Source organism: Tachypleus tridentatus, chromosome 3 (assembly GCF_004210375.1).
Source record: "Tachypleus tridentatus isolate NWPU-2018 chromosome 3, ASM421037v1, whole genome shotgun sequence".
Lineage (NCBI taxonomy): Eukaryota > Metazoa > Arthropoda > Merostomata > Xiphosura > Limulidae > Tachypleus > Tachypleus tridentatus.
Genome location: NC_134827.1, coordinates 110,023,124 through 110,050,842, shown reverse-complemented (window position 1 = coordinate 110,050,842; position 27,719 = coordinate 110,023,124). Strand labels below are relative to the sequence as shown.

General features: G+C 33.8%; 2 protein-coding genes across 5 annotated transcripts in view; both read left to right on the top strand.

Annotated features, from left to right (window-relative positions):
- The first annotated feature begins 356 nt into the window (after nucleotides 1-356).
- Nucleotides 357-19,215, top strand: LOC143247742 (RWD domain-containing protein 3-like). Of its 4 annotated transcripts, none has more exons than XM_076496166.1 (7): nucleotides 357-433; nucleotides 1,059-1,163; nucleotides 1,926-2,243; nucleotides 2,501-2,664; nucleotides 3,054-3,166; nucleotides 6,865-6,974; nucleotides 19,106-19,215. In XM_076496166.1, the coding sequence occupies exons 1-7, from the start codon at nucleotides 361-363 to the stop codon at nucleotides 19,198-19,200; spliced, it is 978 nt and encodes a 325-aa protein (XP_076352281.1). In that variant the 5' UTR covers nucleotides 357-360; the 3' UTR covers nucleotides 19,201-19,215. The 4 variants fall into 4 exon arrangements, with proteins under 4 accessions (XP_076352281.1, XP_076352283.1, XP_076352282.1 ...); XM_076496168.1 differs by having other exon boundaries at nucleotides 360-643; XM_076496167.1 differs by lacking the exon at nucleotides 357-433 and adding an exon at nucleotides 660-888.
- A 715-nt stretch (nucleotides 19,216-19,930) lies between these two features.
- LOC143245966 (gamma-aminobutyric acid receptor subunit rho-3-like) overlaps nucleotides 19,931-27,719 on the top strand; it is a 31,809-nt gene continuing 24,020 nt past the window's right edge. Inside the window, exons 1-4 of the mRNA XM_076492218.1 lie at nucleotides 19,931-20,041; nucleotides 23,616-23,713; nucleotides 25,415-25,488; nucleotides 26,313-26,380. Of these exons, the coding sequence (XP_076348333.1) occupies nucleotides 23,631-23,713; nucleotides 25,415-25,488; nucleotides 26,313-26,380 (225 nt within the window). The 5' untranslated portion in view covers nucleotides 19,931-20,041; nucleotides 23,616-23,630. The remainder of the gene's footprint in view (nucleotides 20,042-23,615; nucleotides 23,714-25,414; nucleotides 25,489-26,312; nucleotides 26,381-27,719) is intronic.

The following is a 27,719-nucleotide window of genomic DNA, read 5'->3' as shown; positions in this document are numbered from 1 at the left end:
TACGAACGAATAGTAGGATTGACCGTCACATTATAATGCCCCCACGGCTGTAAGGACGAGCATGTTTGGTGTGATGCGGATTCAAACCCGCAACCCTCAGATTATGAGTCGAGTGCCTTAACCCATCTGGCCATGCCGTGCCATTATAACCATAAAACAAATTACATGAATTGTGTAAGACACTTATTAGTAAAATTCTAAATTAATTCATTAACACTTATCTCCCTTTTCTTTCATTGAATATTTCTCTTCACTTTGCTATTACTTGCTTTATTCTTTTTATTATATAATAGATTTCTCGTTATAGAATGGAATATCATGTTTTACGCTAATTTTATTTTATATATATCTTTTTCGTTTATGAATAAAACCGTATGGTGGAGGGTTAGGCATGCTCTGACTTTGAATGTGAAAATACACTTGTTGTATTGGAGTTCGTAATATTAAATTTAAGATACCTTGGGTATTTGACCAATATAAGCTAAAACATTTGTTTGGACTTTGAATGTGCAACTCAGCTTAAATATTTATGAAAATATTCCATTGATTAGTACTACTTTTATGCCATCATAATTTCTGTACCCTCCTTGTTACTGTATATTTGGACCTAACCAACTTCCCCATAACATTGGTGACAATGAAGGTGTGAGAACCGTTATATAAGAGCCTAACCTTAAGTTAGTCGTTAGCTTAATGTAGTTCAAATTATAGATTTGTAATTTATATCATTGTATTTACAATGCTGGCTAACCTGAAGTGAATATTGTTTCCACAACTTGTAACTTTAAAGCAAAACTGAAACCACTGGTGGTAGTCATTTTTATTTGATCCTGAAACCAATAATTTGATTAATTATGACTAATAATATTAAGGAAGCTTTATATATAGGTATTGTACTTAATTTGAATTTCCCTTACTACTGATAATTACAATGTTCGATCAGACAATCTTCACAATGTTTCATATTGTTTTACAAGGCTTAAAAACTGTCTATAAATAAATAAGTAATGAAGTAGACAAGAAGTTAACAAATATTATTTTTATTGTTCTGTCGTAAGTGCTAAGTGAAAGAAATAATGGCAACCTAATGATGCAAAGGGAAGAAATAGACACCTTGCAGGCAATTTACTCCAGAGATGGGGAGCTTGAAATTTTATTCCAAGGTTTGTATTGTGATGACTTGAACAATACAATTGTGTAAGCTTTGTCCACACTGAATTATCAAATATCTTTAACATAGAAATACTTGTATGGGTGAGCTAAGAGTAAACATTACAAATAGCCTATGAAGTAGAGAGACTGTACCTTGATTGATAAGGAGAGAACAATGTTTTGACTTTTCTAGGTCATCTTTTTTAACCTGAAGATGTACATTTTTTATTTCAAGTGGGTTTCTTGTCATCAAGAAAGACTACCTTTGACATTTGGATACATGCACACACTTTATGTGTAATAAATCATTTTGTTTTTCACTGGATTGTCTTGTCTTTTAAAATATGTACATAGCACACATGTTTAAGCTGTCAGACTGTAAAATATAGTTAAATGTTTAAAGATAGACCTCATGGTCATTGTTATAAGACTACATAATGGATAAGTTACAAAACAGCAGAATAACTTACATTATTCCATATGTTCATTTAGCTGAAACACCTGTTTATTGAAAACAATATTATAAGTAAACCCAAATGAAAAAGTTACCTTTGTTAACAAACGCCCTGATCTATCACAGCCTGTACTTTATGGTTTAAATTATGTATGGAAGAGCTTTTTTTATTATTTGGGGTTATTTGTTTCTTCAGTAACATGGAAGGAAGACTTGCTTTTGAAAACTTTCATTGTGACATTGTTAAAATTTCCATAAGTATGAACTGTATTGTTCTGAATACACAAGAAATGGTTCTGATAGTATCCATGAATTCCAGATGAGACAACTTGTGTGATATCCTTGAAAATCAACCTGAACTCCGAAAATCTCTATAAACACTCCAGTAATAAACATGGAAAAAAGTTCACTATTACATTAGAACTTCCAGAAGGATATCCACACGTTGTTCCTAATATCTCTGTTGATTGTAACCTCTTCACAAGACAGACACAGACAAGGTTATTGGCTGATATAAGAAGTTATGCCCTAACCCTTCTGGGTTCACCAATGGTAATGGATCTCGTTCTGTGGCTCCAAGAAAATGGACTTTGTTATGTTTCAGAAGAGAAAGATGTAACTTTGTCCCAAGAATCGGGTAAGGAATTATTCTGATGTACTTATGTGTATCTACTGATTTGTTAATGGTATGGTACATGTTAGCGTGAAACGTGTCGTAAGCTGTCAGTTTGATAATGAATATATTCATCAACCCAGGTTAAGGTTCTTAAACCATAATGAAAGTTTAATGTCAGTTATCTGTTGTTTTCATGAGTCAATTAATTGTTTAGAAAACTGTTGTTAAAATTCTGCAGTTATTTACACAAATTGAATAATATTATTGTATTATTTCAGAAGAAACGTGGACAACGTTGCTGTCTCTAGATCATATGAGATCTAAAACCAAGTATGTAAAGACATTAAAGTATTGGGCTGGTGAACTCGGTTTGTTAAATGTAATTATCTTCTACAGAAGGTGGATTTTCTTACTACTACAGGGGAAACAGAAACTTGTTAAGGTGTGTGTTTAATCCATTGTTTTTGTCTTTTGTGGAAAAAGTGTATATATATTTTGTAAATGTTACCAAATACACTGGTAATTCACAGCATTTTCTATAATTGTATCCTGGTTATTGATGAAAACCAAACACACAAATTGTGTTTGTTGTTGGGTCTTTGGAAATTCTGGTTAAATTGTTTGTAATATATTAAACGTTGTGTTTCTGAAGAGCACATGAACAATGTTACATTTAAGAAGTGATTGATTTTGGAAGATCAGCCGTGCTGTGGTGACTTTAAAAGTTTTGCCTGTTTTAAAGATGTTGGTTCACATTCATCAGTATGCTTGTGTTATAACGTCTGTGTACTTGTGTACAGTTTTCTTACATCTTGCACTTTTTCACAAAAGGAATTCGTAACACGACTGAGAACGGTACGTGTCGATGTCGATTCAGCTGGACAAAGTTGTAAGGAACGAATGCTGACCGTTCTTTACGAAAGAGTAACAGAGCATTCACTTGGGTATGTGTAGTAATAACAGACACTTCTTAAAGTACAAGAGGACAAGTAAACTGGTTTTTTAAAATATCTTCTGTAGTAACAGTGATTAACAGTTATTAACAGTGATTAACTGTTTCAGTTGATAAGTTATTAATGTTGCGTAAAGTAATCAATTTTCCATTATCCAGAAATTATGTTATCATCGTGACTTTCCGTGATTATTAATTGAACTCGGTCAGTTATTGTCACAACCTACAAAAATAAGCCACTAATTAGAATTGGGTTCTCTTTTATTATGATGAATTTTTTAATTGTTCAAATAATATAAATACTGACATTGTATTTGTTTCTATTTAAATAGAGATTTATATAGTAGACTATTTTGTGTTCTTACATGTGTACCAAAACCCAAGTTCTATCATTATACGTTTGTTTATGTAATTCATGTAAGACTGATCCACATTTTGTCAGAGTAATTGGTAAGTTGAATCCAGGGTAATATAAAAAGATAAATTTTGACTTCTGAAGGTTCTATATGTGTAATCAAACAAAGAATTGATTGTTCCAGAGTTCTAGTTTTCACTAATGTCCTCATTACAGCTCCTAGTTTATCTTTGAATGAAAACCCTTGGTTATAGGGTAATCCACATCAATTGTAAATAAAATAAACACACAATTACATTTACATACATGTGATACTTGTACAGCTCCATGCAGTGGTCTTGCAATACTAGAGTTCTCTGTTGCTGCCAGTTAGAAAAACCACAGCTAACTCCATCTGAACAGATCTTTATTTAACAGACAGTACATTCAACAGAAAACTGATTAAATATACCTAATAAACATAATAACAGATAAACAGTAGATACTGGTCTAACAAAAACTTGTTATTACTGGTTACATTGTTGATAATATAAATATATTCTTTGTATAAAGGTATTATTAAACAAATTAATTAATTAACAGTTATAAATAAATGACAAACCAAAGTAGAGTAACAGTAACTTTCTTTGGTTAGAAAATAAATACTGACCAATCAGGACACCTTAATGAAGTAATGCAGCTTGAAAACTTTCCTTTCCACCCTGTGTTTTACCATCTGACCTAATGTATGGAAGGAACTGTAATTGGTATATGTGTTGTTTAACGTAACAAACATTCTATAAATTTGAAGACCATACAATCTTTAAATTCCTAACTAGTGAACGAACCTTCAAATATAGTCCCAGTTAAATATAATTAATTAATGAGTTCAATGTTTATTTCATTAACAAATGGTGAACAAACCTTCAAACACAGTCCCAGTTAAATATAATTAATTAATAAGTTCAATGTTTATTTCATTAACAAATGGTGAACAAACCTTCAAACACAGTCCCAGTTAAATATAATTAATTAATAAGTTCAATGTTTATTTCATTAACAAATGGTGAACAAACCTTCAAACACAGTCCCAGTTAAATATAATTAATTAATGAGTTCAATGTTTATTTCATTAACAAATAGTGAACAAACCTTCAAACACAGTCCCAGTAAAATATAATTAATTAATGAGTTCAATGTTTATTTCATTAACAAATGGTGAACAAACCTTCAAACACATTCCCAGTTAAATATAATTAATTAATAAGTTCAATGTTTATTTCATTAACAAATGGTGAACAAACCTTCAAACACAGTCCCAGTTAAATATAATTAATTAATGAGTTCAATGTTTATTTCATTAACAAATGGTGAACAAACCTTCAAACACAGTCCCAGTTAAATATAATTAATTAATGAGTTCAATGTTTATTTCATTAACAAATGGTGAACAAACCTTCAAACACAGTCCCAGTTAAATATAATTAATTAATGAGTTCAATGTTTATTTCATTAACAAATGGTGAACAAACCTTCAAACACAGTCCCAGTTAAATATAATTAATTAATGAGTTCAATGTTTATTTCATTAACAAATGGTGAACAAACCTTCAAACACAGTCCCAGTTAAATATAATTAATTAATGAGTTCAATGTTTATTTCATTAACAAATGGTGAACAAACCTTCAAACACAGTCCCAGTTAAATATAATTAATTAATGAGTTCAATGTTTATTTCATTAACAAATGGTGAACAAACCTTCAAACACAGTCCCAGTTAAATATAATTAATTAATGAGTTCAATGTTTATTTCATTAACAAATGGTGAACAAACCTTCAAACACAGTCCCAGTTAAATATAATTAATTAATAAGTTCAATGTTTATTTCATTAACAAATGGTGAACAAACCTTCAAACACAGTCCCAGTTAAATATAATTAATTAATGAGTTCAATGTTTATTTCATTAACAAATAGTGAACAAACCTTCAAACACAGTCCCAGTTAAATATAATTAATTAATGAGTTCAATGTTTATTTCATTAACAAATAGTGAACAAACCTTCAAACACAGTCCCAGTTAAATATAATTAATTAATGAGTTCAATGTTTATTTCATTAACAAATAGTGAACAAACCTTCAAACACAGTCCCAGTTAAATATAATTAATTATTGAGTTCAATGTTTATTTCATTAACAAATGGTGAACAAACCTTCAAACACAGTCCCAGTTAAATATAATTAATTAATGAGTTCAATGTTTATTTCATTAACAAATGGTGAACAAACCTTCAAACACAGTCCCAGTTAAATATAATTAATTAATAAGCCCAATGTTTATTTCATTAACAAATTCCACTATTCAACTGGTGATCTGGTGTGTCTTTTATTGTGAAATTCCTAGTTTGTGTTGACCTTGTGAGATCACGTCTGTTAAAATGTTCTGACCATTGAAACAGTTTGATAAACAACTTTAAACAATAAAACATTTGTACAGTCATTGTTCTCTGGGTGTTTAAGGTTAAGCCTAAGACATTTGTTACTATGTCTCTACTACAGTACAAAACATGTTAAAAGTTGAAAAACAAAACATCTGTAGTTTTATTTGTAGAAGAGAGTTCTTAGTGTTTCATTCCAGAAAAATCCAAAGATTTAATAAAATTTAAATAGCAACACTTGTAAAATATGTTCTGTGTACATCTATCAGTATAAATAAATCAGGCAATTAATATCAGGCCTAGCAGTAACATTCAAGAGGTTTTAAATAAATGAATGTCTTACCATGAAACAAAGAATTATTTCTACTCTGAAATAATAAACTGTTGAAGTTAAGGGTTAATCTGTTTATTAGTGCTAAAGTGTTTATATTTTGGTAACAACTTTATAATTCCAATTAAACCTACACACTGACTATAATGTTTAATGCCAATATATATATATATATATATATATATTTTATCTTCTACCATAGAAAAAAAATAATTTTAATAAATTTGATATTTAGTTAAGTCTCTTAACAATAAAATATGTTAAATTAATCCTAACATTTCAGAAAACTGTACGGCCAATAAACAAGTTGATAGCTCAAATAATACCAGAACCAGTGATCAGAGTTGGTAAAATTATGTCAGAAATCAAAAATATATGTACTGAGTGAGTTTTTACTTGTCAAAATAATGGTGTTATTCCAATTTACCTTAATGAATCTATCTAATCCTTTTACAACACGACTTCTGGAAGAAAACGTTTTTATTATGTTGTACGACACAACCAGCAGTTGTCTGTTAACACTGAATGTATATAGTAAATATTTATCAGAATAATTTATAAGTTGTATATTATTTCTTTCTCAGTTCGAGAGAGTTTATGGTGCACGAAAGTGACGAAGAAAATTCTTTAGAGGGATTATTTGAGGATCTTAACGTCGTCTCTCTGTTTAACAACATAATAAAACCTATAATTAGTAAGTAGAATTTGTTCCACTGAGAAATTTCCTTGTGTGCCTACAGTTAGAAATAAAAACTTGTGAGACTGTTTTAAGTACTTCTGTTTCAAGTCATTTAATAGAATGGAAATATTCTACAATACAAAAATAGAAACCCTGGTCTTATAAGATTCTCTTACATTTAATAGTAATATATCATAACTACCAAATATACTTTGTTTCTTAAGAAAATAATTGTTATCAGCAGAAACTCTGTTTCAGTCAAAAATAATTAGGCCCAGCATAGCCAGGTGGTTAAGGTACTTGACTCATAATGTGAGAGTCACGGGTTTGAATCCTCATCACACTAAACATGCTCACCATTTCGGCCATGGGGGCGTTATAATGTGACGGTCACTCCCACTGTTCATTGTTAAAAGAGTAGCCCAAGAGTTGGCGGTGGGTGGTGATGACTAGCTGCCTTCTCTCTAGTCTTACACTGTAAAATTAGGGAAGGCTAGCACAGATAGCCCTTGTGTAGCTTTGTGCAAAATTCAAACCAAACCAGAAATAATTAGAACTGACTTATTAATAAATGTATTCTTCACTGCAGTGTTTTTCCTTCAACACTGTGACAGTTGCAGCTAAATTGTATGAACATGTTCACAAAATGAAAATCATGTAGTCATGTTTGAATAAGAAACTCAAGTCGTTAAAATAATGTTATAAATGATGAAATAAACTTGTCTTTATCCAAAGATCAGTTTGGTGCTTCTGTTATATTTCTATGAAATTAATTTTAATGGAGATATAATAAGTTTTACAAATAATTCAGTATTAATCACTAATTATCGTTGTTAGTATTTTAACGAAAAACTACAGACATCAGTAACCTCAAGATATATTGATGAAATCTTGAGTGGATTAGTAGTTATGTCCATAGGATATATATAATTAGGCTTAAGTTTTCGTCACGTTTGATACATAGAGAAATATTGTTTATATACCATGTAATGTTATATGTCTTTTAAGGTTTAGTTTTCTCAACGTTCATTAAGTAGAAAAAAAATATCTCTTCGTGATTGCATATTCCATTAAAACATCAACAGAAATAAGGAACTCGACCATCACAGTTCAGATACTGGACGTCAGAAACAGTAGTCGTGCTAAAACCTACTGTTGCTTTGAGAATTCACCAATGAATTTGTTTTGTTTTGTTTTTTTGGAATTTCGCACAAAGCTACTCGAGGGCTATCTGTGCTAGCCGTCCCTAATTTAGCAGTGTAAGACTAGAGGGAAGGCAGCTAGTCATCACCACCCACCGCCAACTCTTGGGCTACTCTTTTACCAACGAATAGTGGGATTGACCGTCACATTATACACCCCCACGGCTGGGAGGGCGAGCATGTTTAGCGCGACGCGGGCGCGAACCCGCGACCCACGGATTACGAGTCGCACGCCTTACGCGCTAGGCCACGCCTGGCCCTTCACCAATGAAAAAATGACGACTAGTTGTGACGTCAGAGAAACAACCAATAACAATCGGTTTTGCGTTTATTCTGCACCAATCAGGTTAAACTATAACCATTGTTGCTTAAGTACATCCAAATGTATCGGTAGTGAGATTGAAGGGCTTATAACGATGAAAATCAATTTTACGTCCGCGATAGGCAGAGGACAGGTAAAATATACGCAATAAAACTGCTGGTATGTGACGAAACACAGTATATCTTAAATAACTCAATAGGAATGTAGGACCGCTTCTTGCATATTCCATTAATCGGCAGTGTGAGGGAAAATCTCGTCCAGACCCAAATATGGAATGGATGAAACTTTGAAATGTTGTATTCACAAAAATGAAGTTAATTGCGATAAAACTACACATTATTTTCAGCATGAAAATTTGATGTGTTTTATGAAAGTTTTATTCAACAGATGGCGATACAGGTTCGTACAGAATAGATAATATATTCAGAATTCGTTATAATCGCAAACTTATAGTTGAATACAATAAAACCACACATTATTTTAGACATGGAAATGGAATATCAGTGTAATTTAGTAGTAGAAGTACAGTAAATAAATTGATGTGGTATATTGAAACATCTATTCAACAAATGGCGGTACAATTAACAACTTATGTATAATAAGTGTCAGACACTTCTTTTTCTTACGTAAACTGAAAGGATGATTCATGCCCAAAATAATGGCCCCATAAGTAAGATAAGTGGTGCTTCTAGAGCCTATATTTCGAGGAATCTTTATATATATATTATTGGCTGCACATTACGAAGAGGTTAAGGTCTCTAATGGCTCACATCTGTATAATCAGCACTGTTTAACTTACACATACACACACACTACATTCTACATACATTCAGTTTTCTGCCTTTGATATTGAGGAAATAATCAAAGTAAACAATATATTACAAACTAGTTCGTACCAGAAAAACCTGTCTTTGTAATGACCTTTGGTTCAGGAGGCAGTGGTCAATAATATTAGAAAAATAAAACAAAGTTTATTTATAATGTGAATATCACGTGGAAGTGATACAGAACAATTATATAGTTATCAGATATCATAGCTGATAAATTATGTTGTTAAATAATCGTTTTTATTGATTCAGTAAGTTTTCTCATTTTGCCATCTTGGATGTCCTCAAAATGTAAACAGATAAAGTACACCAACTACAACAATAACAGATGGATATCCTGAAAATGTAAACAGATAAAGTTCACCAACTACAGCAATAACAGATGAATATCCTGAAAATGTAAACAGATAAAGTTCACCAACTACAACAATAACAGATGGATATCCTGAAAATGTAAACAGATAAAGTTCACCAACTACAGCAATAACAGATGAATATCCTGAAAATGTAAACAGATAAAGTTCACCAACTACAACAATAACAAATGAATATCCTGAAAATGTAAACAGATAGTTCACCAACTACAACAATAACAGATGGATATCCTAAAAATGTAAACAGATAAAGTTCACCAACTACAACAATAACAGATGAATATCCTGAAAATGTAAACAGATAAAGTTCACCAACTACAACAATAACAGATGAATATCCTGAAAATGTAAACAGATAAAGTTCACCAACTACAACAATAACAGATGGATATCCTGAAAATGTAAACAGATAAAGTTCACTGAAAATGTAAACAGATGAAGTTCACCAACTACAACAATAACAGATGGATATCCTGAAAATGTAAACAGATAAAGTTCACCAACTACAGCAATAACAGATGAATATCCTGAAAATGTAAACAGATAAAGTTTACCAACTACAACAATAACAGATGGATATCCTGAAAATGTAAACAGATAAAGTTCACCAACTACAACAATAACAGATGAATATCCTGAAAATGTAAACAGATAGTTCACCAACTACAACAATAACAGATGGATATCCTAAAAATGTAAACAGATAAAGTTCACCAACTACAACAATAACAGATAAAGTTCACTGAAAATGTAAACAGATAAAGTTCACCAACTACAACAATAACAGATGAATATCCTGAAAATGTAAACAGATAAAGTACACCAACTACAACAATAACAGATGAATATCCTGAAAATGTAAACAGATAAAGTTCACCAACTACAACAATAACAGATGGATATCCTGAAAATGTAAACAGATAAAGTTCACCAACTACAGCAATAACAGATGAATATCCTGAAAATGTAAACAGATAAAGTTCACTGAAAATGTAAACAGATAAAGTTCACCAACTACAACAATAACAGATGGATATCCTGAAAATGTAAACAGATAAAGTTCACTGAAAATGTAAACAGATAAAGTTCACCAACTACAACAATAACAGATGAAATCGGCTCCTTTATAAAACAACACCTGTCATATTTCTAGATATGTTAAAATCTTTTGACAGGTATCACTTGAGTTTTATAGTGAAACATACATGTGGTATAAGAAGGACTGTTATAAGTTGTTTTAAATAATGTTAGAGATGATAAACTAAACTGAACTTGTGAAGTACTCCAATGATTTGTTGTAGATACATTAATGTATCCATTTATATTGACCCCCAATGGCACAGCAGTACGACTGCGGACACTTATAACGCTATAATCCGGGTTTCGATACTCATGGTGGGTACACATTACCCAATGTGTTGCTTTGCATTTAACTTTAAACAAACCTGGTCTAGCATGGCCAGGTGGTTAAGGCATTCGACTCATAATATGAGGGTCGCGAGTTCGAATCCCCGTCACACCAAATATGCTCGCCTTTTTCTGTCGTGGAGGTGTTACAATGTGGCGGTCAATCTCATTATTCGTTGGTAAAAGAGTAGCCTACGAGTTGAGGGTGGGTGATGATGACTAGCTGCCTTCCCTCTTGGCTTCCACTGCAAAATTAAAGACGGCTAGCGCAGATAGCCCTCGTGTAGATTTGCATGCAATTCAAAACAAAATCAAACAAACCTTAAAAGTAAAATGGTATCTCATAAGTTAAGCTTCACGGGAAAACAAAATTCTATAGGTGGCTCAATACTAATGGATAAAAGAACGTCTGTTAATCAAAACGTAAATAACGATTTCAAACATACAAGAAGTTGGTTTTATAATAATAATTTATTATGTTTAAGTGTAAAGAAACCTGAATGTGATAGTTTCTTCAACAAAACAAAATTTCATAATTCTAAACGAACCGGGAATTAATTTATGAGAACTGAATTAGTAATTATTTATCAAGTGTGTAACAATTATTAAATCGGTTGTTCTCTGTTCAATATGTTTCCAGTATCTTGATGTAATATTAGATTATAGATTAAGTTGAAAAAGAAACCTTAAATTTTGAAGTATTGTAACACTTTAACACTCCTACGAAAAGTGGGGCCTATTAGGCCCCAGAGCAACTTGAAAGGTTATTAATATTAGGCTAATAATTTTGTATTTAAATGAAATTGCCATTTAAATCGATTAATGAATGGATTAACGAGATTCCCACTGTCCCTATCTACTATCTAGCGAAACCACAGCCAGGGGAACGGGCTTGGAGAAATCAGGACTAGAAACGTCTTTTCGTAGGCGTGTTAAGATAGGTTTAATTTTTTAAAACTTTAAATAAAAGTAATATTAATGAATCTAGTGTTTAATAAACAAAATAACTTTCCTGACTAAGCGAGCTTATGTGAAACGTTTGAGTAACGGAAATAATCCACAGGATGGACGTCATTATCTGTCTGGGTTCTCACGTGTTTCCTTATTTCCGATTATCCATTTTCGAACATGCACGTGCTAACGTCCTGTCAGATTATTCTTAGTAAGAGATTATTTAGTTCAAAATTGTGGCGAGTTGTTTTTTTATGACGAAAGAAAATATTTGTCCTTCGTATGCACCACAGTGAGTGACTGATAAATCTTTGGCTTACGACAACAGTATAGTTTTTTTTGTTTTTAATTTCGCGCAAAACTACTCGAGGGCTATCTTTGCTAGCCGTCCCTAATTTAGCAATGTAAGACTAGAGGGAAGGCAGCTAGTCATCACCACCCACCGCCAACTCTTGGACTACTATTTTACCAACGAATAGTAGGATTGACCGAACATTATATGGATCCCAAAGATGAAAGGGCGAGCTTGTTTGGTGTGACCCTCACATTACCAGTCGAGTACCTTAACCCACCTGGCCTACATTGTAGATAATCCATTTTGCAGCTTTGCGCTTAACAACAAGCTTTTAATGATGTGATTTTAGACTCGCAGTAAATATGATGACAGTTTAAATATTATTATACAGTTGGTTTGTGTAGTCACAGTTGAGATTGAGGTGTTTGAAGTATATGGTTTAGTATATATGTTATTTCTATCGAACAACAATTCAGAATACCCTAACTTATGAAAACGAAACGACAAACGTAATCAATTATTTTTTCCTTGGTGTTCAGCAGATAAAAAATCCCCAAAAACTTAATGACAAGAAATTAACTGGAAATAAAAATGTATCTCAGAACGGCTGGTATGGGTATTAACACTGTTATTGGTAAGGAGAGAACAACGTTTCGACCTTCCTAGGTCATCTTCAGGTTAAGAAAGAGAGAGTTTGAATGTGATCGTTCCCGGACACGTGTCTTAGGGGCGAGAGTATAAACGAGTACGGAATTGTAGGGGGCGCTGCAGTTGGGTGTTAGGTTATTAATTAGTATATTCTTTTAAAATGGAGACTGCTGATGTAACATATTTAGAAAATGTCCACCTCATTTGTAATAATATTTTATTCAACTGGTTTTCATGTGTTTTTGTTGGATTTGTGTTTAGTAGTTTAAATTTGTTTCTATCTGATAAGATGTTCATTTTTTGAATGTATTCATTTGTGTTCATTATAACTATAGAACTGCCATTATCTACTTTTAGAATTTTGATGTTGTTGTCTTGTTTTAGATTGTTTATAGAATTAATATCTTTCCATATGAGGTTGTATTTCAGTTTTCTGTGAAATTATGTTCATAGTTTTGTGTGAAAATTCCTTTAAAAGGTTTTTTAAGACACTGTTTTGAGGTGTTTCGGAGAAATAGATGTTTTCAGTTCTACCGGGAAAGCTGGTTGTTGGTTGTCGATGGAATTGTTGTTGAAGTTGTCTTCTTTTTGGTTGTTGTTTTCTATTGTTTTGTTGGTATTTCAGTTTGTGTAAATTGGATCACTAGCTAGGTCTTCCAGTCAGGTTTTCATTTCGATAGATGTAATATTTCTAGGTACACATCCTCAGCAACCATTATAGAATTCACCACCATAAAACTACCTACAAATAAATGGCCTAAATATTGGGAATCCCGTGTCACCAGTTCTAACCAACATTTTATGACACAGATTGAATCACAAGCGATCAGTTCAGCCTTACACCCACCACAATACTGGTACAGATAACACACTTAGTTTTTTCAATCACATTAACTCGATACATCCCAACATTAAGTTCACCCGTGAACAGGGAAAATACTAAAAAAATATTATTTCTTAACCTCGGGATCACTAGAACTGATACACAATTCAAAACAGAAATCCACAGAAAAATCACCCATACTGGATAATACATTCCCTGGGACTCAGCACATGAAACAAAACAAAAACTTAACATATTAATAAACCAAATAAACACAGCCACAAAACTATGTTTACCAGATAGAATTAACGATGAATTGGACAAAATAAAACAATACTTCATCAACATCAGTAAGTTTCATCAAAAAACAGTGGAAAATATTATACACACACACCTAGACCAAGAACAAACAAACAATAATAAATCCCAAGATACAACAAACTACAGAACCTTACACTGCTGTACACCATATGTTCCTGATATCGGTGAAAAAATAACCAACATTTGGAAAAAAACTTATAACACAACATTCCAGTAAACACCAAATTTATTCAAAAACCAGGTACAAAACTAAAGTCTATACTATGTAAAAACTACACTGACAAACACCACACCAACATTATTTATAAAATACAATGTGATAACTGCCACAACTTCTATATTGGAGAAACAAGTAGAAAAATGGAAATTAAATTCAAAGAACATAAAAAGTCACCTTCACACGTTTTCGAACACTGCAAATCAAATAAACACAGCATAACCATAGAAAACACTCAGTAGGGAAACAAATATAAACAAACATAAAATCAAAGAAGCCCTACTTATACAACAACTAAAACCAAAATTAAACCAATATAAAGGAACACGTTTATACCTATATTAATTAATAACTTAACATCAACCTGCAACGCCTTCTACAATCCCTACCCGTTTATACTCTCGTCTAGGGGCGTAGTACTTGGGATGGGGTATATATCCCCCTTCATTTTAGGTGGGGGGTATGGTGCATACAATCGTCCCCCCCTACAGTTTGGTCTGTTGAATTGTTTTATTGCATCACAGGCCTACAAATTGTGTGTTTGTTCTTGTGATTCTCGTGTTGTTACCAATCGAATTACATAATTAGGCCTAGATGTAGGCTTTTTCAGTAGCCGAAATGTACATATTTAATATAGACATGTTTCTAAGCTTTTCGATCTAGTTCGTAAGTATCAGTCAGTAGGCCTAAATATACATGCAAGGCTTGCAAGCACTATCACAGAATCTACCTACGTCTTGTACATAGTGTAAAATTAAGTAAAATTTTCATCACAACGGATTGAATAGAGCATGAAATTCGAAAATATTACTCCCAAGTGTAAACTCCTGTGATCTAGATCTGGCAGGCCATTTGTAACTTGTAGCTGTATCAATCTTATGTGTATATTTTGCGGTTTTCCTACGCCATTTGTTCTTATGCATGTCTAGCCGGTTTTATTGTCGAACGCCTTACTCTCCTTGGCTGCCGAAGCCACTGACCATAGTGTACGTTTAGTGTACAGTTACCGACAGGTTCGGGCCGCTTGGATCCAGACGCGCCCTACATCACCCCCCTCCGCTCCCTTTAGTTTGAGCCTCGATTTTACAACAGGGCTCATTAGACCTGTGTTTGTGTCCCTCATTAGTCCATGAAATTTCTGATTATCACCACCCTCTAATAAAGTGCTGGTGCTTTATGGTAAAAGAACAATATGTTCTCTTATCATAGATAGTAAAAATATTGTATTTTCTTGTATAATTAGAACACAAAAGGAGCGACTTCAACAGCCTGAAGCCTCTACTCTAATTGTATTGCTAGTTTTTGTTTAGGTGTTTTTATTTAATAGACGTTATAATGCTATAGACATTATATCACAACGTGTTTGATGAGTTTTAACAGGAATATAATATATTTGTGATTGTTTAAGTATTTTTAGAGAAACTTGCAATTACTTGTGTTGTAACTAGCACACATTATTGTCCCAGCGATGTCCAGCCGGTCAGTCGGCTCGGTAGTCACTGTGAGGTTCGCGCGTTCAACTTAAATACATTGTACAGTTCAGTCCAACTTCCATTCTGTTCTATCTTCGTTCGTTGTACGTTAGAGTTTTTCAATAAAGACTGTATTTTAGCTTGTTGAGTCATCTGGGAAACAGATTCTAATTATGACAAGCAAGCGTCTGAAACTTTCCGATATTAGACAGTTCTACAAGCCAGTTACTGGTACTACTAGTGACAATGCAGAAATAGATAATCCAACAACCTCAAGCAAAGGAATAGAAACTTGTTATACAGAGGAAATACCATGTTTATCAGAGGATAAGTCTGAAAAGGAATATCAACTTCCAGGGCAAGTGGTTTGATGAGTTCCCATGGCTGCACTTCGACAATCAGACTCAGAAAGTCATATGCTTTCATTGTGCCAAGGCGGAAAATAGAGGCCTTTTTACAGGGAAATTGGAGAGGCCAGTGGAGTATACCTTCATATCCACCGGTTTTTGCAACTGTAAAAAGGCAAAACACAAATTCAACGAACACCAATCCTCCTCTCAGCACAGATTTGCCATATCTCCAGAAAGTTCACTTGGTGTAACTCCAGTGACTGTCCAGCTACATGATGGAAAACAAGAAGCAGCAGGAAGAATGCAAAAGAAGTCTAGCTAAAATATTCAGAAGTTTACGTTTCTTACTGCGTCAAGGTTTAGCATTACGTGGACATACTGATACAGAGGGGAACTTCCCCGCAGTTAAAGAAGCTCCTGGAAGAGGAAGATCCTGAGTTGACGGCCTACTTGTCAAAGAAAACCACATTCACATCACCCCAGGCTCAGAATGAAATAATGGAGATGTTCAGCTATCAAATACTGAGGAACATAGCACACGAAGTGCAGCAAAGTAAAATAATTGCATTAATGGTTGATGGCACTCAAGATGTTACAGGTGCCGAACAGGAAGCAATATGTGTACGATACGTAGATGAGAACCTTGACGTCCATGAGACATTTCTTGGTTTGTACAGTGTTTCCAATACAACTGGTGAAACTATATCCTCGACTGTACTTGATGTACTGACTAGACTCAATTTACCACTGTCAGGATTAAGAGCACAAACTTATGATGGAGCCGCTAACATGAGTGGTGCGTACAGTGGATGTCAGGCAAAAATAAAAGAGAAGCAACCGTCAGCTTTGTTTTTTCACTGCATAGAGCACACAAGGCTAATTTAATAATGCAACATACAGTTGAAACTTGTGAATGTGTTCGAGATTCTTTCCAGTGGGTACATGAACTTGGTGTCTTGCTTCAGGGGGTCGGGCAAATACAAGACAATCTTTGAAAATATTGGATCGTCAGACAGCCACAATGGTCCAGTTAAATACATCCGCCCACTGTGTCCAACACGCTGGTTGTGCTGCCTATCTGCAATTATATGTGCTAATGATCACTACAGGGGCATTGTAGATTCTTTGTCTGAATTAGCAAATGAAAAATCAGATGTAACAGTGAAAACACGAGGTCTGTTGGACAGATTTGACAAAGGAAAGACAGTTTTAGGATTGTTAATGGCTCAGCATCCATAGCTACATTAGAGGAACTAAACCATGCACTCCAAACCATATCAACGACAGTATCTGGCATGATTGAAGAATCTGCAATGACAGTTGAGCAGTTGCGGGTATTGCAACAGAAGAAAATTACAACAAGATATTTGATGAAGCTGAGAAAAAAATAACTTCCCTAGATCTGGTGCCAATTGAACTACCATGCATTCGCAGACCCCCCAGAAGGATAACAGGTGATGGCTCAACACACCATTCTGGAACAGCTAGAGATTACTACAGAAGCCAATATTTTTAATTTATGGACATAGTCATATAACATCTGACCACTAGATTCAATGCAGATAACAATGACTTTGAGGCAATATCTGGCACTTGAGAACATGATCACATCTGGCAAGATTGTAAACTCGGTTATAAACTTCCTTCAAGAAATCTCTGCACAACGACTCGAGTTTCAACTGCCCATGTCTAAAAGAACAACAAAAGCAGTATGTCTGAAAGGGGCGAAGGATGCTTACTGTAAAATGCATGAAACAAGCCAGCAGATGTTTAGTGAAGTGTTTCTTCTCATGAAAGTTTTGCTTGTATGTCCAGTATCCAGCTGCGAATGTGAACGCAGCTTTTCTGCATTAGACGGTTGAAGACGTGGTTAAGGTCAACTATGTCTTAGTGCTGCCTCAACCATGTGGCAGTTTGTCACACTCACAAAGATGAGGTCGATAAGATAAATATAGAAGAGCTTATGAAAGAATTCATAAACAGATCATCACAAAGGAGGTCTACGTTTGGGAACATGTAGACTACAGGACTAAATGAATCTTACTTCAATGAAAAGTATGAATAATTATGTGCTACATTGTATTGATGTGTAATTTTCAACAGTTCGCAAAGACATTTTAATTATTTTTATCAAATAACATGAACAGTTTTTCAGCAGATATAAACTTACTAATTACTAATTTTATTAATATTTGAAAACGTAATTCATGCAATGAAAGTTATTAGTAACCTTGTCAAGTATAATGGCCATCTTTTATACTGTGCAGTGTGCAGGAATAAATTCATGTGGCAGTTAATTTGTGACACATTTGTCTTTATTCTATTAACATTTTGAAAACTGTTTACAACACCTCACTTATACAAACCTACATGGAAACTTTGAAGTATCGTGGTAACAAGATAACTCTGTGACTGCATGTTTACAGCTTTCAGGTTCACGTAATCAGAGATTACCAATTTGTAAATTAAACAGTTCACATAAGTGGTTACAAAAATCATTCCACCCCCCATCGGGTTTAAAAAATCTACGCCCCTGCTCTCGTCTCTGAGACATGTCTCCGGCGAAGGCCAGTTTCAAACTCTTTATTAACCTGAAGATGACCTAGGAAGGTCGAAACGTTGTTCTCTCCTTATCAATAAAAGTGTTAATACCCATACCAGTCGTTCTAAGATACAAAAAATAAAGTTAATTTGTCAAATGGTTTTCTTTTCTGTACATAGATGGCGAGACCACCTAATTAGGCTGAAGTAACAAGTGTATTTGGTTGGGGTTTTTTTCTGCAACACAATCAATGTAACAGCTAGAAAGCACTATTTGATAGTCTCTCGTTTAGAGTTGGAGATGATAGGAAATTTCAATACATATTTTGTAAGTACTGTGTAAATCCAGTATGAAAAAAATGCAATTTGCATGTATTTTTAACTCTCTGATTTTAGGCTTAGTTTCACAACCGTTGAAGTCTCATCTAAGAAATGAAATACTAGTCCGTTCATTGCCATCGGATTTGAGGGATCTGGATCAGATCAACTAATAGATGTTAAATTTGAGGCATCTGGATCAGATCAACTGATAGATGTTAAATTTGAGAGATCTGGATCAGATCAACTAATAGATGTTAAATTTGAAGGATCTGGATCAGATCAACTAATATATGTTAAATTCTCTGTTGAATATTTTTATCGTAACAATTCTTATTATTTATTTATAAATATTACAGCAATTTTATAGCGAGGCAACTTGTGAGAAATGTAATATTAATAAACTCAGTCAAATCGGTCAATGTTTGTATATGCATACACCTATTAACAAAAACCACGTGCTCGTTTACAATAATGACACCTATGTATCGCCACTCACATAATAGCAAGTGATCGGGCTGATGTATTATTTATTGATTCAGGGGGAGTCCGTTCATCAATAGAGTATATTGTTATTGTGTATTTATTGGTCGTTAGTGTTAAATTTAATGTTTAAAAGCTACTTTGTTACACAGCTTATGCTATCATATATAAAAATATCGACGTCTCTACAATTTTCTACAGTGGCACTTTATTCAGTGCCAGCTGTTAATCCTCCAAAGCGCATGTCACTTAAAATGATCGACTTGTTGAATTTTTGTTCCACTAGCGAGTTTTATGTTTTCAGTATTTGTCAGCTTTCTTGTAGGTGGTTCCCAACATCGTAACTGATCTGTTAATGTCTCTCTTTAATATATGTATTGATTGATGAATAAATCAAGAGTATTATTTTCCCCAACATATTTTAGGTGATAAAACGTAACCTACGAAACTTCTAGGAAGACAAGAGACCCATTTTACAACTAGGAATAACTGAGTAGAAAATCCAGGATCCACTCTGAGGTAAAGTCGTAGGTAAGTGTATTTAGATAGTGAAAGAGGGAACAATGGAGAACAGAGATAGAGTATGTCGTTTATGTAGTGGAAAAGGGAACAATGGAGAAGACAGTGATAGAATATATTGTTTATGAAGTGAAAGAGGGAACAATGGTGAACAGAGACATAGAGTATGTCGTTTATGTTGTGAAAGAGGGAACAATGGTGAACAGAGACATAGAGTATGTCGTCTATGTTGTGAAAGAGGGAACAATGGTGAACAGAGAGATAGAGTATATTGTTTATGTTGTGAAAGAGGGAACAATGGTGAACAGAGAGATAGAGTATATTGTTTATGTAGTGAAAGAGGGAACAATGGTGAACAGAGAGATAGAGTATATTGTTTATGTAGTGAAAGAGGGATATATAGTTTATCATTTATGTGATGAAAGAGGGGACAAGGGATAAAAAGGCTCTTTACTTACCGTAAGAGGATGTTAATATATTTGTTGTTTTTTACAAAGACAGAACAATGGTAAATTAAGGATCAGAATATATGCTGCCGGTTGTTTAGGAAGGTTGTGACATATTGTTGTTTATCTGTGCTATTCTGTGGGGTGTTTAGGAAGGTTGTGACATACTGTTGTTTATCTGTGCTATTCTGTGGGGTGTTTAGGAAGGTTGTGACATACTGTTGTTTATCTGTGCTATGCTGTGGGTTTATATGAAGGTCGTGACACACTGTTGTTTATCTGTGCTATGCTGTGGGTTGTATATGAAGGTTGTGACATACTGTTGTTTATCTGTGCTATTCTGTGGGGTGTTTAGGAAGGTTGTGACATACTGTTGTTTATCTGTGCTATTCTGTGGGGTGTTTAGGAAGGTTGTGACATACTGTTGTTTATCTGTGCTATGCTGTGGGTTGTATATGAAGGTTGTGACATACTGTTGTTTATCTGTGCTATTCTGTGGGGTGTTTAGGAAGGTTGTGACATACTGTTGTTTATCTGTGCTATTCTGTGGGGTGTTTAGGAAGGTTGTGACATACTGTTGTTTATCTGTGCTATGCTGTGGGTTGTATATGAAGGTTGTGACATACTGTTGTTTATCTGTGCTATTCTGTGGGGTGTTTAGGAAGGTTGTGACATACTGTTGTTTATCTGTGCTATGCTGTGGGTTGTATATGAAGGTTGTGACATACTGTTGTTTATCTGTGCTATTCTGTGGGGTGTTTAGGAAGGTTGTGACATACTGTTGTTTATCTGTGCTATTCTGTGGGGTGTTTAGGAAGGTTGTGACATACTGTTGTTTATCTGTGCTATGCTGTGGGTTGTATATGAAGGTTGTGACATACTGTTGTTTATCTGTGCTATTCTGTGGGGTGTTTAGGAAGGTTGTGACATACTGTTCTTTATCTGTGCTATTCTGTGGGGTGTTTAGGAAGGTTTGACATACTGTTGTTTATCTGTGCTATTCTGTGGGGTGTTTAGGAAGGTTTGACATACTGTTGTTTATCTGTGCTGGAGAGAAAGGTACTGATAATTACGAGAGAGTCAAAGTGAAAAATGTGTTAACATTTCAAAAGATAGATAGAACATGGAAGTGTTAAGATGATGGATAAACAACAAATCAGAGAAAAGAGTGAAGAAATTATAGTGTGAAACAAAAGATTGGAAAGACAGAATAAGCACTCTAGTTTAAAGCGGAAGGAACAGTAGTGAATGTGAAATCGAAGAATCCTCAAATTATGTATAAAAAGTAAAGAAAGTTCGAGCTTCATTTGAATTATTTTGTGAAGGAAACGAGGCTGGTTTCGAACTACACGTTTAAAATTTCAAAATACCTTTGATAAGATAGGAAGGGACCGGCATGGGCAGGTCGTTAAGGCGCTCGAATTATGATCTGATAGTCGCGGGTTCGAATCCCTCTTTCCCACCAAGCATGCTCGTTCTTTCAGTCGTGGAAGAGTTATAATCTTACAGTCAATCCCACTTTTCGTTGATAAAAGAGTAGCCCAAGAGTTGGCGGTAGGTGATGATGACTAGGTGCTTTCCCTCTAGTCTTACACTGCTAAATTAGGGACGGCTAGCGCAGATAGCCCTTGAGTAGCTGTGATCAAAATTTGAAACAAACAGACAAAAATAAATAAGATAGGAAGATTAGGAAAGTGGAAGACATATTTGTAGATCTATTAGGAAAGTGGTACTGGAAGGCATATTTGTAGATCTGTTGAGGAACATATGGGTAGGGTATGATGGTGGAATATTGTAGAAAACACTAAGTTAAAAATTACACGAAGCTTAAAAATATATCACTCGTTGTTCTTTAATCTGTTTCTTAATTCCAGTTATGCTACGCAACATATGTTTTTAGGCCTAAGAACCAAATAATATTTGATTAACGATAAATCTACTTAAAATTCTTATATTTTATCGGAAATATGAAATGAAGATATACACATAATGTTTTAAAGGACCATAAAATAGAAGTATATTTAATTTTTTCACATTTTCTAATTGTTAACAGCTTAGTGTTAAGCCTAAACTTGAAACAATGTTTACAAGACCACGAAACAGAAGTGTTTTTCACCTATTTTCACATTTTCTAATTGTAAACAGCTTATTGTTAAGCCTAAACTTGAAACACAATGTTTACAAGACCACGAAACAGAAGCGTTTTTCACCTTTTTTTACATGTTCCGAATCGTAAACAGGTTAGTGTTAAGCCTAAACGTTAAATACAATGTTTTCAAAACCACGTAACATAAGTATATTGTGTTTTGTTCACATGTCCTAAATATTAACAGCTTATCGTTAAGTTTGGACTTTAAACGTAATGTTAACAGTTTCTCAAACAGAATATTTTTCTCAACTTATTTACATGTTCTGAATCTTAAAGGACTCATTGTTAAGCCTTAACTTAAAATGCAATGTTTACAGGACCATCAAACAGAAGTGTTTCAACTTTTTTACGTGTTCTAAACTATAAACAACTTATAATTAAGCCTAAACTTGTGCGTACTTGTGGTCTTTAAAATAATTGGTTCTTTCTTTACGTTTTTCCCCCCCAGTGGCTCAGCGGTATGTCTGCGGAGTTACAACGGGTTTCAATACCCGTGGTGTAGCTTTGTGCTTAATTCAAAACAACAACATCTTTGCATATATCATAAAATTGCTACGCCTACAATGACTAGGTTTCTCTTCGTCAGGTGTGCTTCAATAAAGATGAGTTATATATTTTAAGATGATTAAGCCGAGCCAACTAGAAAGAAAACTGGAGAACAGAATAAATTTTAAATTTACCACAATTTATCACTCACTGAAATTGATTTGACGGTTTTCGTATGATATTCAAGACTTATCTGAGCCATATTAGATCTTACGACGAGTATAATAATACATTTCGAATATTTTTAAGGAAAAAGAAAAAAAAGACGTTAACTGAAAAGAAAGTAGAGACGTTGTAACGCTATATAGACCATCCAATAAACTCAACTTTATTCTCTTTAGCTTTATACATATGTTATAATGTCTATCAATATTCAACGACTTACGCCAGATGTTCTTTCTCTAAAACTTACCAGTTTTTAATTTGGTTATGTTTGCAAAACCAGCGAAGACAACAAACCATGGGCCTCTTGAATGTTTTGGTCGTTTCTATCTTGACCTGTCTGAAGATATATTGGTCTTGTGGCGATGAAATAGAAATAAGGTAATTACTTAAATGTTCTTGTTTTATTATTTGTCATGTAATCATTTTTACTTCTCTTGTAAGTTAATAACATTAATGAAAAAAATATTAATGAACATAGAAAATAAGTACTGAAAGAGAAACGTTCGCGTAACGTTATACTATCAACTAATTTTTCTCTAATTGGACAAAAATTGATCATATGACCTATCACGTGATTGATTGAATTGTATAAATGCATATATTTGTGCATGTCATTTTTATTTCTCCCTGGACTTCAAAAGGGCGTGACATTGGCGCGTGACATGTGTCAGGGTTTATTATCAAACATTACTTTGACTAGTTGTGCAGAGACATCTGTCGACATGGTCTAATAGTTACAGTAATATACCGAAATCAGAAATCAGTTGTTCCCAATATGTGTGCCATATTGGGCCTTTAAAAGTCTGATCTGTGGTCCGCCCTATGATCAGATGATTCAAAAGTAGGCTTAGCTGTATTAGAGGACTGATGCGTTCTTTAACAACATCGAAACCGGTCTTTGGTTTGTGTGGTCATTATCTCAAGGAGTCCAGTGTGGAAAATAACATGGGACTACTAGAATCCTTTCGATAGACAAGACAACAGATGTTATCCTGTGACTCTAATTCGACTGTCTCATGTCAAACATGTTAAAGAACTGTGATATTGTGAGCAAGAACCACTTTGATAACTGCTTATCTGAAATTCACACAAGCAAACATAGCTTTATCTAGCAATTCTTAGAGCACATATTATGCACCAGTAATTACTGGTATTCTGCGATATGGGTCTATGATCGCAGTTCTGTCTTACTTGTGTTGGCGATAGGTTAAAACTAAGAGAAAGAAATGACGTTAATTAATTAACTTTTTCTGTTATTCCAATATTTGCAAAGTTTAAAACAGCTAGAAGAGGTGTAATGGTGTGGGTAATACAAATGAAATTCAGGTTATTATATAAGCGGAAAAATTTCAAACCCACTGTTTTAAGTATGTGGGTAAAGGGAGCTATAAATGTTAATCATAGTGCAATACACGGAACTTAGTAATAATATTATTTCTAAGCTTTATGGCATAAAAGCCACTATTTGAAATGAATGCTAATGTTTTCTTTCCTTATAATTCGGTAGCCATATTAACAGTACAAATATAACTTTGCAGAGTATAAAATGGAAAGTTAAAATGATTAATTGAAAATATTTGTCATTTGATAAATATATATTAAATACATTAATATATTAACTGTCTTAAAATATGGTATATTTTTGATTTTTTTTTCTTTTCGCACGTACATTTAAACTTTCAAAAATATTTTAATTCAACTTGACCGAACATTTTTATCAGAAAATTTCAACTTCACAATTGAAATAAACTAAATAGATAAATATAAAATATGAAAATCTTTTGAATTATCTATTATTATACAAAATCTACTTAACATAAATATTTGTTAAAATGCTCTATTAATTACTATGACACTTAAGTATGCCATTAAAAAAGTATTGTTGGTAAGTGCAATGTTAAGCCTGAATTTAAATGTAACCTAACTTTATCCTAAAATAGGGTTAACGTTTGCTCTCGTGACACTTCATCGACGCGATGTGTTATTAATAATAAATATTTATTTATTTATACAGTAAATATCAGTTAATATTTGCATAGGCAAGCATCCAAATTAGTTTTAAAATTCTTTTTCTTATAGATGTGACAATAGTAACACCTCGAAAAATATTTTTCCAGACACATATCTGTCATGTGAACCTCCGCCTGTTCTTGGTAAGAATTAAAATATAATCAAATTTTTTTGTAGTACCTTTTTTTTTCACCAGTCGAAGAAGCAACATTTTTTAATTTTTTTTTAGTTATGATACACTTTAGCAAGAAGTAGGTGGCTTGTAGCATAGTTCAGTCCTTAAATTAATATTTTAATATAAAATATGGATTGTATGATTTTGTTTAAAACGTATAAGGATAAAGCTGATAACATCAATTCATACCAGCTTTAAAAACTTGTATATCTTTTTCTAGCTGTGTATGTTATTGCTATAACTTAATTGGTGGAATGTTTCGTGCGGGTTCAAGACAGGTGTCAAATCAGTGACCACGTGATCCATTTATTCTATTTTTATTTGATAAAGTAGCCTCGTTTTACACGAATAAAAACTAAACGTTAAACATTTTTTAAAGGTTCAACTACAGGTGATTATGTTTATTATTTAATATGTTCAACCACAGCTGATTACCACTGAACACTAATATGTTCAATCATAAACACGAAACATGAGCCCCAAATCTTCACATGCTGATACTTAAATACACTTTAAATTTCTGAGACAATAAGACTAAACTGTTTTACACCATAATGTATCTCTCGGTATGAGACACTTTATAGTTGCGTTTGAAATATACGCCCAGTGCTTTTTACTCTGGTAGTGTAAGACTGTCATCTCTGTTGTAGCACACTCACAAGCTTAGTAAATAAAACTGGTGATTACACGAGTTACTTGTTTGAGTCGTGTTTTTCTCTAGAATCAACATTAACCGTCTTGTTTCACATACGTTTTTTTAATATTTCTTTGTTACTTGGAATTTTTTTCCAGACAAGCCGACCAAAGTCTATGTCTCTCTACAAATCCTTGAAATAGATGGAATATCAGAACATCAAATGGTATTTTATCGATTAATTCTATTATGATATTGATATATAGATGCTCCCCATAAAGAAAGAAATTATACTGTTTATGATACGTCAGTTTTTTGTTGTGTGTGTGTATATATATATATATATATATAAAACACTTTCACAACGCCTCACAGTTTCCTCTTGGCCTAATTTAAAAACCAATAAATAATACAATTTTTGTTTTGAGTATTTTCTGAGTGACAATTGCATGGTTTTCCTCTAATCTTTCTGATTTCTTGTTTTCAGTCATGGGTTTCCCTTAGCTTGGCTTTCTGAACTGTTCGATTTCCACATCTCTAATTTCCCAACTTTGATAACTGCTTGTTCCAGCTGTGATTTTTCAGTTGTCTTATTACAGACTTCCCAGTTTTCCTGATTTGATCAAGCATTCGACTGTCTTGGTTTCGTTTGTTTTTTGTTTCTTTTTGAATTTCGCGCAAAGCTACATCAGGGCTATCTGCGCTAGCCGTTCCTAATTTAGCAGAGTAAAACTAGAAGGAAAGCAGCTAGTCATCACCACCCACCGCCAACTCTTGGGCTACTCTTACCAACGAATAGTGGGATTGCCCGTCACATTATAACGCCCCCCACGGCTGAAAGGGTGACTAGGTTTGGTGTGACGGGGATTCGAACCCGCGACCCTCAGAGTACGAGTCGAACGCCTTAACAAACCTGACCATGCCGGGCCTGTTTTGGTTTGAAGACCGAACTTTATCTAGTCCTGTTCCAATGTCGTTGACAGATGTTCTAAAATTATTTATGACTGTTTTGAACCAACACCCAATAAAACACATTAGCATAAAGTTACGTTGTTTAATGTCGTGGTATAAACTAAGAACTTCCGTCGCGATCCAGCCCGGCACGGCCACGTGGTTCAGGCACTCGACTCGTAATCTGAGGGTCATGGGTTCGAATCTCCTTCACACCAAACATGCTCACCCTTCCAGCTCTGAGGGCTTTTTAATGCAACAGTCAATCCTACTATTTGTTGGTAAAAGAATAGCCCAAGAGTTGGCTGTGGGTGGTGATGACTAGCTGCCTTTCTTCTAGTCTTACACTGGTAAATTAGGGACGGCTAGCGCAGATAGCTCTCGTGTAGCTTTGCGCAAAATTCGTAAAAGAAAACAAACTATCCGCACCGTTCTGTCTTGTCAGTTTGTGAGATTACACTAAGGGCTAAGTGTGCTGTAAACAATCTATTATTTTCGCTTTAGAAAACAGAGCTAACAGATTTTAACGAACGACACTTAGAAGTTCGTTTGTGACATAGAAGGATAAAGTAACAAATTGACGAGTGTTATCAAAATGCACCATTTAATATAAC